This window comes from Dryobates pubescens, chromosome Z (genome assembly GCF_014839835.1).
Source record: "Dryobates pubescens isolate bDryPub1 chromosome Z, bDryPub1.pri, whole genome shotgun sequence".
Taxonomy (NCBI): domain Eukaryota; kingdom Metazoa; phylum Chordata; class Aves; order Piciformes; family Picidae; genus Dryobates; species Dryobates pubescens.
Genome location: NC_071657.1, coordinates 119,432,970 through 119,450,200, shown reverse-complemented (window position 1 = coordinate 119,450,200; position 17,231 = coordinate 119,432,970). Strand labels below are relative to the sequence as shown.

Here is a 17,231-nt window from a genome sequence, read left to right as displayed (position 1 = left end):
CTTGGAGAAGAGCAGTGTGAGAGGGTATCTGATCAATGCTCAGCAGGAGCTAAAGAGTTGGGGGGCAAGAGGATGTGGCTAGATGTGCCCAGTGACAGGACAAGGGGCAATGGGCACAAACTGGAACCCAGGAGGTTCCATCTGAACGGGAGAAACTTTTTGGCTGTGAGGGTGGTGAAGCCCTGGAGCAGGCTGCCCAGAGAGGTTGTGGAGTGCCCTTCTCTGGAGAGATTGCAAACCCACCTGGACATTGTGATCCTGGGCAACCTGCTGCAGGTGACCCTGCTTTAGGATGGGGGTTGAACTGGATATCTCTAAAGATCTCTTCCAACCCTCAACATTCTGTGATCCTGCGTCTTCTGCCTTCTAACCTGGCTGGATGTTCCATGCTTCACAATGCAGTAGATACAGAGCAGATCAGCCTAATGCAGTTGTTTTGGGGAGCCTTGTAAACTGGTTCAGCAGTTCAGTTGGTTGGACGTGATGATCTTGGAGGTCTTTCCCACCTTGATGATTTTATGATCTGTGGTCTGCTGAAGAAAGGAAAGATAGGAAATGAATGGCAGTAAAACTTAAGGAGGGAAGACAGAAAAAAAATGAGTATTTCCTTGGGTTAACTTCATCAAATTCAGCTTCTTTCTGGTATTTTTTAAATTCAACATCCAACTTCCACACAAGGTCCTTCTTCTCTCTTGCACCATGTGTAACCCCACTGAAAGTGCCACATTTGGAAGTGTTGGAAGCTCAGGACTCACAAATTGATTGCAAAATAGGAGATTGTCTTCAAACATTGTCTGATAGAAAGGTAAGCAAGCCAACCAAGAGCCTGATCACAGAAGAACAAATTGGTTCTTTTCACAACTGGGAAATAAAAGGAATGTATTTTTACTCCACCTTTATGTTCAGCTCTATGTAATCAAAACAGACAACTCCTGAGCTGCAGAGCTTAGCATTTTTAAGGCTGTTCCTGTAAATATGAGCAGTTTAGATCACTCTGCTCATTCCTTTAATATGTATAAGGATTTTGCAGGACTGCAGACTTCAAGCCAGGGAAATTCAGCACAGATTGGGGATAAGCTGTCATGTTTTAGTCTGTTGTACACTGAAAGGAGTAACCACTCCAAGGGAAGAGTGGAGAGCTGAGTGTGGAAGGGGTGAGAACTAGGAAGGACCTGGTTTGAGCCAGCGCAGAACTAATTCAGGTCAGTGATTTTCTTCTCAGCTCAGGCTGTTCTCAGAACTGCACTTGCTGAAGTTCAGGGCAGGATTGCACAGACTGTGTAGAACTTCCTCCTAACCTCCAGCCTAAACCTCCCCAGTGCAGCCTGAGACTGTGTCCTCTTGTTCTGGTGCTGGTTGCCTGGGAGAAGAGACCAACTACCACCTGGCTACAACCTCCCTTAAGGTAGTTGGAGAGAGCAATAAGGTCACCCCTGAGTCTCCTCCTCTCCAGGCTAAGCAACCCCATCTTCCTCAGCCTCTCCTCACAGGGCTTGTGCTCCAAACCCCTCCCCAGCTTTGTTGCCCTTCTCTGGACATGCTCCAGCAAGTCAACCTCCTTCCTAAACTGAGGGGCCCAGAACTGGACACTACTCAAGGTGTAGCCTAACCAGTGCAGTGTACAGGGGCACAATGACTTCCCTGCTCGCCACACTGTTCCTGTTGCAGGCCAGGATACCATTGGCCCTCCTGGCTGCCTGGGCACACTGCAGGCTCATGTTCAGCCTACCATCAACCAGTACCCCCAGGTCCCTCTCTGCCTGGCTGCTCTCCAGCCACTCTGACCCCAGCCTGTAGCACTGCATGGGGTTGCTGTGGCAATATCCCTCCTCAGGGAAGTTGCTTGAGCAAAGAGGCCTCACTGCCTGTTTTGTAAGTGGATAGTAATGAAAATTAATCAGGGCAAACATTAACTGAAGAGTTTTATTTACTTGCCAGAGCTCTGCTCCACATAGAGAAAAACAAATCTTTACATACTACTTACAGCCACACTTAGTTCTCATGAAATGTACCTTTTTTTTTTGGCCTGATGACTCCTCACTAGGTTGTTTAAATACACTTCTAAATCAAAGAAGTCTGTCTCATCCCTTCAAAACCCCACATTTTATTAAAAAATAAAGACTAGGAATTAGTTTTCACTCCTAACTTCACTCTGAACGTTTCACAAAGTCCCTCCTCAAAATAATTAACTAGTCCTGCAATATTATCAGAGGCCCTGATGCTTCCACACCTCAATTAAATCTATAATATAAAAAGAGGAGGAAAGAGAGAAATTAATGAAAGATATGGCCATGTGGCAGGCAGGAAAAAACCACCTGCACCGTTCCCCATCTGAGAGAGCCTGGGGAAATACAGAAATGACTTTTTAATAAAGTTATAAATAAATAACATTTTGGTGAGAGTTAATCAGAAGTGGATTTAGAGATAATATTTGATAGACTCTGCTTTGTGGAAAGAGAAGTATCTCAAAATCAGTGTTCCTGTTAGAAAGATGCAGTGTAACCGTGGCAAAGACGCCGTAGTGGCCATCAAGGGTTGGTCTTCTTTCGGCCAGGTGGGATTGGAGGCAGGACAGGTTTGGCATGGGAACCTGCCCAGCTGATGAGCTCGGGCACATAAGCAGAACCAGCCTTGGACTTGCTGTGTTTTCTCTGGAGATTGTCACTAGTGAGGTCAGTCTCTGCAGAAATTATAAACAAGGGAAGCAGCATTACAAAGAAAAGTCAAAATTTATTCCAAAGCACATCTCCAGCTGAAAACCCAGGGGTCTGGGAGGTGGGGGAAGAGTAACCTCCTCAGGTAGTCTAGTGACTGCTCTACCTCTGCAAATGCACTGCAGCAGCCTGCCCAGAAGTTGTGGAGTCTCCTTCTCTGGAGAGATTCCAGACCCATCTGGATGGGATCCTGGACAACCTGTTCAGTGACCCTATTCATAGCAGAGTGGTTTGTCCCCTCCATACTCCACCATTCTGGGATTTTGTGGTAATGGAAGAGTAACTTTATGCCTAAGCACTCACTATTTTTAATTAAGCTAAAAGTTCATTGAGAGAAAGTTGCTTTATCAAAGATGAGAGGACTGCAGCATCTCTGCTGTGAGGACAAGCTAACAGACTTAGGGTTGTTCAGTCCAGAGAAGAGAAGGTTCTAGGGAGAGCTTATTTTGGCCTTCCAGTATTTAAAGGGGGCCTAAAGGAAAGGTAGGGGAGGGCATACAGGCACAGGACAAGGGGTAGTAGCTTTAAATTGAAAGGGGAGATTTAGATTAGATATTAAGAAGAAATTCATCACTGTGAGGGTGGTGGCACAGGCCAAGAGAAGTTGTGGAATCCCCATCCCTGCTAGAGTTCATAGCTGGGTTGGCTGGGGCTTTGAGCAACCTAGATTAGTCAAAGATGCCCCTGCTGACTGCAAAGGGGTTGAAGTAGACCTTCAAGGTCCCTTCCTACCCAACCCATGCTCTGATCTTATGAGTCTGTGTAGCGTTCCCACTGTGACGATTCTGCCACATTCTGACACTGTTGCTTGTAACAGTGTCATCTCCAGAAGCATGAAGAATCTGTCCTGTCACTCCAGTAGAAGTACTGTCATTACAGAAAGACACCCAGCCTCAGCAAAATTGTTACTTGAGAGTATGGTTCAAACCTTTCTGTCTATCCGCTCCACTTTCAGCTCCTCTCAAATCCCGATGCTCAGCTTTGGGTTCTTCAGTGAGGCGACCATGAGGAGCTCGAACGGTCAGACCTTCAGCAGCAGAAGCACCAGCTGAGGTTAGAAATTGTCCAGTAGCAGGACCAGATTCTCTGGAGCTGCATAAGGGAAATGACTCATGATTTAAAACAGCAACAAAAAGGGCACATGCACCAAATCATAACATCCTAGCATCATAGAATCGTTGCAGCTGAAAGAGGCCTCTCAGATCATGAAGTCCAACCATCAACCTAACCCCACCATGGCCATTAAACCACATCCCAAAGTGCCATGTCCACATGTTTCTTAAATGCCTCCAGGGATGGTGGCTCCACCACCTCCCTGGGCAGCCTGTTCCAATGCCTGACCACTCTTGCAGCAAAGAAATTTTTCCTAATATCCAACCTAAACCTCCCCTGGCACAGTTTCAGGCCATTTCGCCTCATTCTGACAATATTATTGATGTTGCAGTCACACAGCCCTGCCAAAAGTCAGAAATAAATCCCAGTACTTACCAGTTACATGAAGCTATTTCACACATGACAATTCTCTAAGAACTTCCAGTACTAGCAAACACAACTACCACCCCTCTCAATGTTCATTTATCGATTTAATTAATCACAGAGACAGATGGAATAAAACAGTTCAGGCCACACAGTGAATCAGTTTCAGACCTCAGAGCTCCTTATTTCCAAATCTGTGGTGGTGCACTGCAGATGATGTTCTCTCAGTGAGTAAAAGAGAACAGGAATTGCCTTGAAAAGAAGTTGCTGCAGTAGCCAAAGTGACAACACAGGCATGTGTCCTGACTTTCTTGTTTTCCCCCCCTCTAGTAAAATTTCCCTGTCAGCTAAATGAAAAAGCAATGAAAAATTAGAAGCTTTGAAAAACTCCCTGTGGAGTAATGAGCTAAATGGATGCTGGGTGCACTAAATGCAAAATCCATTAGTAATGAACCGAGGAGTAAAGCACTGGACTGCTATAGAGTCTGTTAGCCCAAACCCTAACATACATCATGGATATGATGCCTTGATGATCTGGTAGATATTTATCAATTGATTGTGTGTGGCAGGAATGGGGATGCACAATGAAGTATTTGAGACGGTTCCTTGTTAAATGCACTGCTCAGTGGTTGGTCAGACTCCACCTCAGATTTGCACTAAAGAAGGTATAGTAAAAGATTAAGAGGTTTCTGTTCTCCAACTCACTGTATTTTGCCCTTTCTCTCCCTGCCCCTCCTTGTTATGTTGTAATGAGATCATTTTAATAGCCTTACAAACATTGCACCCAAAGATGACTGACAAGGCTGGTGGAGGATCTATAGCATAAGACTTGTGAGGAATGACTGAGGGAACTGGGGTTGTTTAATCTGGAGAAAAAGAGGCTCAGGGGAGACCTCACTCTCTACAACTCCCTGGAAGCAGGTTGGAGCCAGGCAAGGGTTGGTCTTTTCTCCCAAGAAATAAGCAACAGGACAAAAGGGCCTCAGGGTGCACAAGGGGAGGTTTAAATTGGACATCAGGAAAAATGTCTTCTCTGAAAGAGTTGTCAAGGTCTGGAACAGGCTGCCCAGGGCAGTGCTGGAGTCCCCACCACTGCAGGGGTTTCAAAATCATGTAGATGTGGTGCTGAAGGACATGGTTTAGTGGAGTTTAGTGGTGACCTGGCAGTGCTGGATTAATGGTTGGACTTGATGATTCCTATTGGTAAAATGAAGCAATGAAATCCAGCAGGCAGGAACCTAAAGAATTTATCATTGCCTGCATTGAGGAACGATCCTTTAAAGCAGGGTTGTAAGAGATCTTGTCATAAGCAGTGCTCCTCACCAAAACCAATGAGAAACTGTTGAAGCCTATGAGTGAAAAACAAATGGAACCTCAGGAGAAAAAAAAACTCCACACTTTCATGTGTGGGGGAAGAGCTCAGCCTCCAGCAAAATCCCTGGAAATATGCAGGGTGTTTCGTGAAATCAGGAAAGCTTAGGCTACAGGATCCTGTGCAACCTGCTCTAGGCAAACCTGCTGTAGCAGGAAGGTTGGACTAGGTGATCTCCAAGAGGGGTCCCTTCCAACTCCCACCATGCTGTGATTCTGTAGGTTACTTCCAAGGAAAAGACCATAGCTATGATCTTAGCAATGTAAAGAAGCCATATATGTAATTAGAAACTGTTCTGCTGAAAACTGCAGGTCAGAGAGCAGACATCCAAACAAAACTTTTCATTTTCACTCTTGAGTAAATGCCCTCCAGATCACCTATTTCACTTGTAGGCCAGAGGTAACAGAACAACTGCAGGACTTGAATCCAGTAAGTGTTAGTGACCTGAAGAACAGTAATGTTTTTTCCACCAGAGCTCAGGCTTAATTAAAAACTGCCAAATTATAGAAATAATACCAAAAATATGGGACATGGGCAGGGTGTTGCTCAGTGAGATATCAGACTAATCTGCACTCTTGGAAAACACTCTTTCCTTTGCTGTCTGTGCCCGGAGGTCAATACAATCACACTCTTACCCCCTGATGGCTTTTTGTAGTTTACTCTTTCTTCCATTCCAAATATTGAAAGCATAAAATTGGAGTAAAAGGAAAAGAAAATATTAAAGCACCTCAATATTCAAGCAAAATTACCACAATGCTTCAGAAACATGTTGGGTTTTTTCCCTCACCAATATTGCAAATCTACTCAACAGCATCTCCATCAATCACTCCTAGAAGCAAACTTCCCATATTCCCCATTGCAAAAGGACCTGACAGGATGACTCCACACAATTTTGCTGTAGGCCATGATGCAGGCACCAAAAATGAACCAGATTAACAGTTTGCTTTTTTCTCTCCTCACTTGGTCGGTTGTCTCTCCACCGTGTTATTAACAGTGCTAAGTGAACGTGCTGCCAAAGTCAAAACACCCAACTGTGGCAGAGTGGAAAGACATATTTATTCCCATATGTGAAGGGCAAGACCTTTAAGACTCATCACAGCTTCACACTCATTTGAGTTCTATGTCGTGCCTCTCGCTGCTGAGGACAGATGATGCATAATACCCCAGCAGCCTCTTACGCACTTGGTTTCTCTCAGCGGCTCGCTCTGTTCTCCTTCAGCACATTCTGAGGGGGCACAAATGCTCAGGACAAATGAATCTGCAGAGGCCCACAGGTTCAACCTTTTTACAGCATGCTAATTAACTACTGGTAATTACAGTGCTAGGAAGTTCATCACATAGAGGGGACTGGCAGTCTCTAGGGTGTAAAAAGAGCACTGAGGTTTTTTTCCAACAGGAAGTTTAGCTAAGAATTCTTAACAGGTGAGGAAAAAAGTGAATAGCCTCACCAGCCAAGCTACAACACAGAGGAGCTCAGTCCCAATAAGGAGGCCCAGCCAGCACCCGTGGATGATATTGGAGTAGCCATCAATCTTATTCCTACCTAACCGGGGGGCCACCAGGCCCCCCGGCCTTTGTTGTCACCACCACCATCACCCAGTGTACGCCATGGGCACTCACCAGTGATGAGAGGAGGATCCTCAGCCCAAAAGGGCTCAGCTTAGGGCTTCTGCCTTCCCTGGGGGTGGTTAAAAAGGGAAGTGGGTGGGGAAGGGTCAAGTGACCACACCTGGGGTGGGAGGAGACTTCAACAGAGCCCAGGTGCTCTGGGATTTGAGGGGAAAAAGGGGGAAAATGGAGAGGGGGAAGGACTTTTAGGGTGTCAGGTAATGATAGGACTAGGGGGAATGGAAAAAAAATAATAGAAATGGTAGAGTCAGATTGGATGTTAGGAAGAAATTCTTCACCATGAGGGTGGTGAGATACTGGAACAGGTTGCCCAGGGAGGCGGTAGAAGCCCCATCCCTGGAGTTTAAGGCAGGCTGGATGTGGCTCTGAGCAACCTGATCTACTGTGAGGTGTCCCTGCCCATGGCAAGGGGGTTGGAACTAGATGATCCTTGAGGTCCCTTCCAACACTGGCAATTCTATAATTCTAAAACAATTTTGTATTTTAGGCTGAAAGAGTGATTGGCCATTGGTAAAGGGCTGCCCAGGGAGGTGGTGGAGTCACCATCACTGCAAGTGTTTTAAATAAGACTGAATGAGGCACTTAGTGCCATGCTTTAGTTGATTAGTTGATTAGATGGATTAGGGGAGAACTTCTCACTCTCTACAACTTGCTGAAAGGAGGTAGGAGTCAGGTCAAGGTTGGTCTCTTCTCCCATGTTACAAGTGATAGGATGAGCGGAAAAAGCATCAAGTTGTGCCAGGGGAGGTTTAGCTTGGACATTAGGAACAATTCCTTCACTTAAAGGGTTATCAAGCTCTGGAACAGAATGCCCAGGACAGTGATGGAGTCCCCACCCCTGGAGGGATTTACAAGCCATGGTGCTGAGTGCCATGGTTTATTGATGACCCAGCAGTGCTGGGTTAGTGGTTGGGCTGAATCATCTTAAAGGTCTCTTTCAACCAGAATGATTCCATGATTCTAAATACTATAAAGATGTTCAGCATTTCTCACTTGCCTAACCAAATGCAGAAAGCTATCTGATATGTGTTTAGGAGGTTATTTAACAGTGATCTTCAAGAGGTGTGAAAACACAGATGAAAAATACATGGTGTGGCATGTTGTAATACAGCAACAAAAATACCTTGTCTTTTATGGAATGAGAACAAGACATCAGCCACAGGACTGAACCCATGACAAAATTTAAGTTTACCAACAGCCAGACCTCCTAGACACCAGCTAGACACCAGGTCACTCTAAGTTTCAGCTTTCAGATGAGCTTTGTGGTTCCAAAGAGTGAGCAGAGCCTGCCTGCAAGCACACACCTAATTCCTAGTGTAGATGGGGGTTCTGGTGCGTTATGCTTTACTAGGTCATGCTGTGTGGCATCTGGCTGCTTCTGGGTATCCCATCCGGGCATGAGATTACAGCAGATGGCCAGGAGAGAAGGAACAAAAAGCTTATCAAGGATACTGCATTGACAGGCCACAATGTCACTTGCCACAACAGCAGACAGGGCTCTTGGCAGTCAGAGCTCAGAGGTACCATCTGAGCCACTCACAGCCATTATGTAAGAGGCAATGTGGACCTGCACAGCAAGTCAGGAAAATATACTCCATAGCTGAAGGCCTAAAACACACTGAAGGTGTAGCCTCTTCAAATCTTCTATCCTCACCTCTCTACAATCTCTAAATAGGATAGGAGTTGAAAAGAATCTGGCCCCATCCACTTGTCCCGCAGGCTAAACAGTCCCAGCTCTCACAGCCTTTCCTCCTCACAGAGATGTTCCAGTCCTCTCAGCATCTTTGTAGCCTCCACTGGACTCTCCATTGTCTCTTTTGAACTGGGGAGCCCAAAACTGGACCCAGCTGTGGCCTCCCTAGAGAAGAATACAGGTGGAAGAGAACCTCCCTTGACCTACTCACACACACTCTTAATGCACCCCTGGAAACCTTAGCATATTCTTCCCTTCAGCTGTCCCCTTGATACTGAAATTCCCTTTCTCTGTGAATGATGGTGTCTAAATGAAACCAGTCCCATGAATGACAAGACTTTGCTTTATGCTGCAGTGACACGTGGTTTATATGGCTGTGATGCACCAGATGAGACAGCTGCATTCACTTGGGAAATGGTTTTAGATCTTGCAGATTGCAGCATTAACCTTCATTCCACCCAGTGACAATCTGCTGTATCAGACACCTCACTCACCTGCTCTCTGGCTTAATCAGGGGAAAGCTCAGGTCTGTGCTGACATTCCTTCCCCCTGAGAGAAGAGAAGCAGGTATTGGCTCCAGTAATTTTTGATGGGAGCTGCTCAGTGCAGGAGTGACTGCCAGGTCTCTAAAATGATACAAGAAGAAAATGTTTGTAACATGCCTTTCAGCATTGTGATAGAATAATCAGTGCTTAGTGAGCTCACAAGACCTGCTCAGATGGTGGGGAGCATGATCTCCAGTGGGTGAGAAGCAGCAATAAGCAGTTGGGGGTAGTAATCCAGGCTCTGTTGATAGCTGATAGAGAGGAGAAGTCACAGCTACACTGTAAAGGAACTCCAGCTTAAGCAGAGATCTAAAGCAGATTGGATGAATCATTCTCTGCTGAGACAGGGCAATGTAGGGCAACTTGTTCAGATAGAAACAGTTTATTAAAGACACCTAAAATTGGGTGAGGTTAATCCCACCCCTCATGACTTGTCATTTAATTCACAAGGTGAGAAGTTTCATCTTCGCTACTGTGCACAACTCAACCTTTCAGCACTCCATGGGGCCTGTAAGAAAGATGGGGACAAGCTTTTTAGCAGGGCCTGTTGTGACAGGACAAGGGGTGATGGTTTGAAACTAAAAGAGGGAGATTTAGATTAAAGAGTAGGAACAAATTTTTCCCACTGAGGGTGGTGAGAACTGACATAGGTTGTCCAGAGAGGTGGTGGAATCCCCATCCCTGGAACCATTCAGGTTGTTTGGGGCTCTGAGTAACCTGCTGTAGTTGTAGATATCCCTGCTCACTGCAGGGGTGTTGGACTAGAGGACCTATCATGATCCTTTTCAACCCAAAGCAGTCTATGTTTCTAAGGTACCACCTGAATAAAAGCATTCCTGGTAATTCCAACATTTAACACCACTTTATAGACTTGAACCACTGAGCTAAACCCAAAGAGATGCAGCACTAAGACCGCCAAACATAAGAAGTCCTTATAGAAATGGTGAACGAGAGGACACAGTCTCAGGCTGCACCAGGGGAGGTTTAGGTTGGATGTTAGGAGGAAATTCTACACAGAGAGAGTGATTGCCCATTGGAATGGGCTGCCCGGGGAGGTGGTGGAGTCGCCGTCATTGGAGGTGTTCAGGAGGAGACTTGATGGTGTGCTTGGTGCCATGGGTTAGTTGTTTAGGTGGTGTTGGATTGGTTGATGGGTTGGACACAATGATCTTGAAGGTCTCTTCCAACCTGGTTGTTGTGGTTGCTGTTGTTGTTATTATATTATTATTATTATTATTATTATTATTATTATTATTATTATTATTATTATTATTATTATTATTATTATTATTATATTTAACTTAAAACTCTTGGAAGGTTCCTTACCTTTACCCCCTATACTGCAGCCATCCCACCTCAACTGAAATCTGAAGGAATATGTGTTTTTTTAAGGGCAAGGAGCCTATGTAACTTGTGTGTGTGTCATTATCTAGCTTCCCTAGGAAGTTGTTCTTCATAGAAAGAGTGATTTGCCATTGGAATGGGCTGCCCAGGGAGGTGTTTAGGAAGAGACTGGATGGAGTGCTTGGTGCCATGGTTTAGTTGATCAGACAGTGTTGGATGATAGGTTGGACTGATGATCTCAAAGGTCTCTTCCAACCTGGTTAATTCTATTCCATTCCATTCCATTCCAGGACATTTTTAACTGTGGTGGCACCTGCTGAATGCTTGCTCTATGGGAGAAACTATGGTTTTCTGTGGAGGGTTAATATCTCTTCTGAAGACTTATTGTTACAGCTTGGAAAAAAACCCCAAACCCGAGTTCTTCATCAATCATGCCCATAGGACATTAAGGCAACAGTTGTGCCACTGCCCCTTTCCCACAGGAAACAAGAGATGCTGGAATCTCTTTCCTCCTCCTCTTGCCAAAGCATGACTTCTTTGAGTCTTCTGGTGCTTCAGTGAAGAGGCTTTTCCTATTTCTCCTCAGAAATCAATCTCTATCCCAATGCAAGCAAGGCTTTTATACTCTTCATCTTTAAATTTCCCTTTCTTGAGTTTCTTCTGGTTATTAATAACTATAAATAAAACTTCCCTAGTGTAAGGCTTCAAGCTGTTATTGTTTCACTGTCAAGCAACCACCAGCTGGTATTGGTGTTAGTTTGTTATCAGCTGAGAGCAAAACCTGAACCAATTACATAGGAGAAAGGATCTGATTCCATTAATGGCCCCCAGAGCTGTGTGCTCTCAGAAATGATTTCTTATAGGAAAGTGAAGGGAAGGGAGACGGAGGGGAAGGGAGACGAAGGGGAAGTGAGACAGGAAGGTCCATCAAGTAAAGGAGCTTCTTTATTTTGAGGATGGTGGAGCACTGCAACAGACTGCCCAGAGAAGCTGTGGATTGTCCTTCTCTGGAGAGATTCCAAACCTTCATTGACACTGTGATTCTGGGCAGTGTGGTGTGGATGACCCTCCTTTAGCAGAGGGGTTAGAGTGGATGGTCCACAATGGTCCCTTCCAATCCCCACCATTCTGTGAAAATTAGATTGAAGGAAGGGGTTGACTCAGCATGACACATATGCAACCACATGCATGCAAACCTTATGCTCAAAGCAAGCAATTCAAGATGGAGAGAATGTGTCAACCACAGGTAGACCACGGACCTTGTCCCTTGACAGTTGTGGCAAGGAACTTCAGTGAAACTGCAAAGTGTACAAACCTCACCCAACTCAGAGAAGCAACACTGCATGTTATAAATTCTCCTCTCTTGCTTACTCCAGTTTATTCAGCATCATTTAGACAAAATCAAGAAGTTAATCATTAGCTAAAGGCCTGATCTCAATCAGACTTCCACCCACCCCCTTCTTTATTACCCTCAAACACCCAGACAACCAGAGAAATTACTCAATGCAAACCACAGAATGTTGCCTTTACATTACAGCAGGCAGTGAGACATCAAAATGACTTTAAATTACACCTGCACACAGCCACAGGCAACAAAAAACTAACAACCAAAAAAAACCAGGAGGCCAGGTTTTCAGTAATTTGGATTTAAGAATCTAAATGTATGTAGATAACCCTGCAGGGCTGCGATAAATAAAAGAGGTTGGATTCTTGTGTGACACCACATTTAACATTTTCTGCTACCTACTCAAGAAAATGGAGCAGTGTTTTTCACTTTGGATTAAAATGTATGCAGATGAGCTTAAGCTTTAAAGCATCTTTTAATACTTACAGATACACAAGAAATTCAAACATCCAGTACCTTAGGAACTCTTTTGCATTGTCTATTTTTTTGGCATCAGTTTCATATATTCCATAGAATCAAGATTCACATAGAATCACAGAATCCCAGCAAGGTGGGAGTTTGAAGGGAGGGACCCCTGGACATCATCCAGTCCAACCACCCTGCTAAAACAGGGTCACCCACATCAGGTGCCCAGGATCGTGTCTGTGACTCTCCTGAGAAGGAGACATTACAATTTCTCTAGCCCTATCTTCTTATGCCCAACCTTTAGATACTGATCATCATTGGTCAGATCCCCTCTCAGGCTGCTCCTCTCTAAACAGGACAAGGTCTCAGCCCTTCCTCCTCACAGAGGTGGTTCAGACCTTTGCAGTCTTCTGATGTACTGTCTCCAGTAGCTTCCTGTCTCTCTTGAACTAGAGATCTCAGAATTGGATCCACAGAGGCACTGAGGGGCCTGGAGCGTCTCTGTGAGGAGGAAGGGCTGAGAGACATGGGGCTGTTTATCCTGGAGAAGAGCAGCCTGAGATGAGATCTCATCAATGCTTCTCAGTGTCTAAAGGGCAGGGGTTAAGCGGATGGGGCCTGATTCTTTTCAGTGGTGCTCAATGAGAGGACAAGAGACAATGGGCACAAAATGGAACCCAAGAGGCTCCAACTGAATGAACAAAAACATTTTTCCCGGGAGAGTGCTAGAGCCCTGGAAGAGGCTACCCAGAGAAGTTGTGGAATATTCTCTGGAGAGATTCCAAAGCCACCTGGACAAGCTGCTCTGGGTGACCCTGCTTTAGCAGGGGTTTGGACTGGATGATCCAACACCCACTGTGATTCTGTGATTACATGACCTACCAGTTTCTTCACTAATTGCTGCATCCCAGGAAACAGATTCTCTCTCAGAATTTCAATTATTTGATATCATATTTATGGCACCTCTTGACTTACTCTCCCATGCAATGAGGTGTTGTCTTCTCTTGCCTCCTATTCTGCACAGCTCATCTATCCCTTGAGGCCTAGTAATTGCAAATGCTCTTTGTAGGTGACAAGATTTTCTCTCACCTGCCTGACAGCTCTGCCATAGCTGTCTGGTACTTGGCTCCCAAATCATCTTCCAGGGAAGGAGCATTGCTGAATAAGCAAACTATGGCAAACTCTGATGGACAGTTCAAAATGCAACATTAAATCAAACCCAAAACATCCACCAAAAGAAAACAGCGATTTCCATTTTGATTCTCATTTCTACATAATTCAAAATGAGTGAATCAGCTACTTGAAAAAACATTTTCTCCAAGTGAAGATTTGGAAACTGCATCGTAATTCTGCATTTCTACCTGCAAACTTCTGCCATGGCTTTTCTAGAGGCAGTTTAATGAAGTAGGAATTTTTTTTCCTTTCTTTCTTTCTCTTTTTCTTATTAATAGTCAATCTACAGATTTTGACATTGTCATGATTTTAATCAACACCTCTGGTATGTAGAGGCCTGAACTGTGTTGAAAGGTGTGAACTTTTCCATCCAGTCTGATGACTGCTGATTTAGAGGCCTATGTGATGCTTTAAATGTCAACATGGTGAGCTTTTTTGTGGCAGGTAGGAAAAGTAAGCAAAGAAGAATTCAGATTAGGAAGGTTTATACCAGATGGAGGCAGGAGTATCACAAAAGATCAATCAAAGGAGGTACATTGAGATTTAGAGACTTTTAACACCACTTTTGCAGGGCTGGGACTATGAGGAAAGACACTGTCAAGACAGGATCCATTTAAAGAATAAATAAAATAAAAACATAGGAAGTGGAGCTTTTCAGAAATTCTGCTTGAAACAGATCTATAGAAGATGCACTGCAGTAACCAGCCTTGTGGTGTGACTTTTCAACACAAATTACTAGTAGGGTTAAAAAAGCAAGTTGGAAGAGTCTGAGCTGCCAGAAAAAAATACCCTTTTCTACTCTTTCAGAGAAGAATCATTGAATGGTTTGGGTAGGAAGGAACCTTTCAAGGTCATCCAGTCCAGTCCCTCTGCACTGAGCAGGGACATCTGCAACTAGAGCAGGCTGCTCAGAGTTCCAAACAACCTGACCTGGAATGGTTCCAGGGATGGGGCATTACCACCTCTCTGGGTAAGCTAGGAGTGTCTCAGCATAAGAAATGTCTTCTTTATATCTGGTCTAAATCTCCCTCTTTTACATTAAAGCCCTTTCTCCTGTCACAACAGACCCTGCTAAAATGTCTGTCCCCAGCTTTTTTATAGACCCCTTTATGTACTGAGTGGCCACAAGAAGGTCTCCTTGGAGCCTTCTTTGGGCTGAAAAAGCCCAGCTCTCTCAACCTCTCTTCATAGCAGAGATTTTCCATTTCTCTGTGTATTTTTGAAGCCTCCTCTGTACCTGATCCAACAGGTCCATGTCTTTCCCGTGCTGAGAAGCATATAAAGATTTCACAGTTTTAGACAAGGTACTTGTGGATGTCTCTGCCTAATACATTTTTTGTCTCCATTTTGGGACTGCTGCACTCCCAAGCCAGAGGGCAGGCAGTGTGTGATGTATTTTTGGGGCTGGTTTTAAAAGTGATAGAAAGGAGAGTTGTCGATGAGATTTGCAATCCTTGGCAGTTTCTAATCCTTCATCCTTAAGAGCAGTGGAGAAAAAAACCCTAACCAGGCATTTTTCACTTTATTGCAGCGGACCTGGCTGAAATCGCTCTCCATTACCTTTGAAAGAGCTGGATGTATGCACTAGGTGCCTTCCCTGACAGAGCCTGACGTGCAGCGGAACGGCGCCTTTGGAGAGAAGCTTCTTCCTGATAAAGAAACATGACAGCTTTATTCAGCAACTTAAAAGTATATATGGTAACTTAATTGGCTGTGATACTCTTCTCTTTGGCTAAGACCCTAGAGTTTATGTGTTTAAATGTTCTGGGAAAATAGCAGAGCTGTATTATCACTAACAGGGTGCTAAATGTGATTCACCAATCTATGCAAACCCAATTTGGGTCTGAAATCTTGATGGCTTTGAAAAACTAAGATCTTGAACTCCAGTGAAATTCCATTTACTCATAGTCATCAAAATCACTCTCCTGGGAGGGTCCACCACAGGCTTCAGGCAAGCTCAATTTCACATCAAAATGATAAGGAAACCTTCTTGCTTTCTACAACTTCCTGAAAGGAGGCTGGAGCCTGGTCAGGGTTGGTCTCTTCTCCTAAGGAACAAGAAATAGAACAAGAGTTTTTGTGGCCTCAAGTTGTGCCAGGAAAGGTTTAGGTTGGACATCAAGAAAAACTTCATTCCTGAAAGGGTTGTCAAGCCCTGGAACAGACTGTCCAGGCCAGTGGTGGAGTCTTCACCCCAGGAGGGATTTAAAAGCTGTGCGGATGTGGTGCTGAGGGAGATGGTTTAGTCATGAACCTGGCAGTGTTGGGTTAAATGGGTGGACTCGATGATGTTAAAGATCTCTTCCATCCAAAGCAGTTCTGTGATTCCATGTTTCTAAAATGTGTCAGGATGGAGCAGGAAGAAATACTAGCAGAGAACCAATTTTGATGCCTTCAAACCTCCCAACATGTTAGAGCAGGATATTTTTAGCTGTGCTGTTGCCTCAAGCTTCTTTTCACCTGCAAAGGACTGAACAGAGAAGAACTGGCATCCACTACATCTTTAATACACCATCTCCTTGCTCCAGCAACTCTACATCAACCAATATCTCTCTCCCAAAGCAGGAATTACCTTTTGCAAATTTCAGTTTGTAAGAATGACTTTGTACAATGAACACATTATGATCTCAGCAGAGTGGAAAATGTGCTTCTGAGTTTTAAGGGTGTGTTAATTAATACGTGCCAGAGCACAGTGTAGTTCCTCAGGTCAGACAAACACAGCACAATGGGTGTGCTTAAAAAAAAAAAATCCAATCATAGGGCAAAGTTATTAAATCCTGCTTTGTTATCAGCTGATAGTCATGGACAGTTATCAGTTTAACAGCTAAATCACATGGCTGTAACAGAGGTGTTTTGTCATGCTATGAGGAATGCTTAATCTGCTGAACAGTCACATTATGATTATTGTGAATTCCTTCACTGTTTATGCTAAATAAGGCTCTGCTTAGATGCTCACTGTGCTCGTGGTTTGCTTTGCTTTCTTCTGGTAAAGATAAAATTCTGACCTATTTTTCTATGTGGATTACAGGTGTAGATACTTTTCTGCTCATACCTTGTAGAGTTAATTACAGACATAGAAAATTAGTGCAGGGTTGGCATGCTCCCAAGGGATAAGGCTGCAAGGATATAGGAATCAGATCTACTGTCTTCCCCTGAGCAGCTCATCCTGCTTTTTATTTTGCTTGTGGATAAATCACAGCAATTTCTTCCCATGTTTTTATTTTGCTTGTGGATAAATCACAGTAATTTCTTCCTATTTTTCATTTGCCAGTTCTACAGGAGGGGAGCAGAATGTGGTTACTGCAGTGACAGTACATTATTTGGGTGTCCACAGCACAAAAATCATTCACAGTCCCAAATGGAACAGTTCAGCCAAAATTTCACTTTGAGGCCACAGACATATTTATATCCTTCTCATTAAATATGGGCTAAGGGGCACCTGTGTTTCACTTTGAAGGTTTTACTGTGTTGGCAC

At 44.3% G+C, this 17,231-nt stretch overlaps 1 protein-coding gene across 3 annotated transcripts in view; it reads right to left on the bottom strand.

Moving 5' to 3' along the window:
* Positions 1 to 2,023: 2,023 nt before the first annotated feature.
* Positions 2,024 to 17,231, bottom strand: part of LRGUK (leucine rich repeats and guanylate kinase domain containing) — a 68,722-nt gene continuing 53,514 nt past the window's right edge. For 2 of the 3 annotated variants that reach the window (XM_054178679.1, XM_054178680.1), the window contains 4 exons: positions 15,317 to 15,405; positions 9,379 to 9,510; positions 3,643 to 3,806; positions 2,024 to 2,680 (listed from right to left, as the gene is read on the bottom strand). In XM_054178679.1, coding sequence (XP_054034654.1) covers positions 2,529 to 2,680; positions 3,643 to 3,806; positions 9,379 to 9,510; positions 15,317 to 15,405 — 537 coding nt within the window. In that variant the 3' untranslated portion in view covers positions 2,024 to 2,528. Of the gene's footprint in view, positions 2,681 to 3,642; positions 3,807 to 9,378; positions 9,511 to 15,316; positions 15,406 to 17,231 lie in introns of those variants that run through there. The other variant, XM_054178681.1, reaches the window with a different exon arrangement.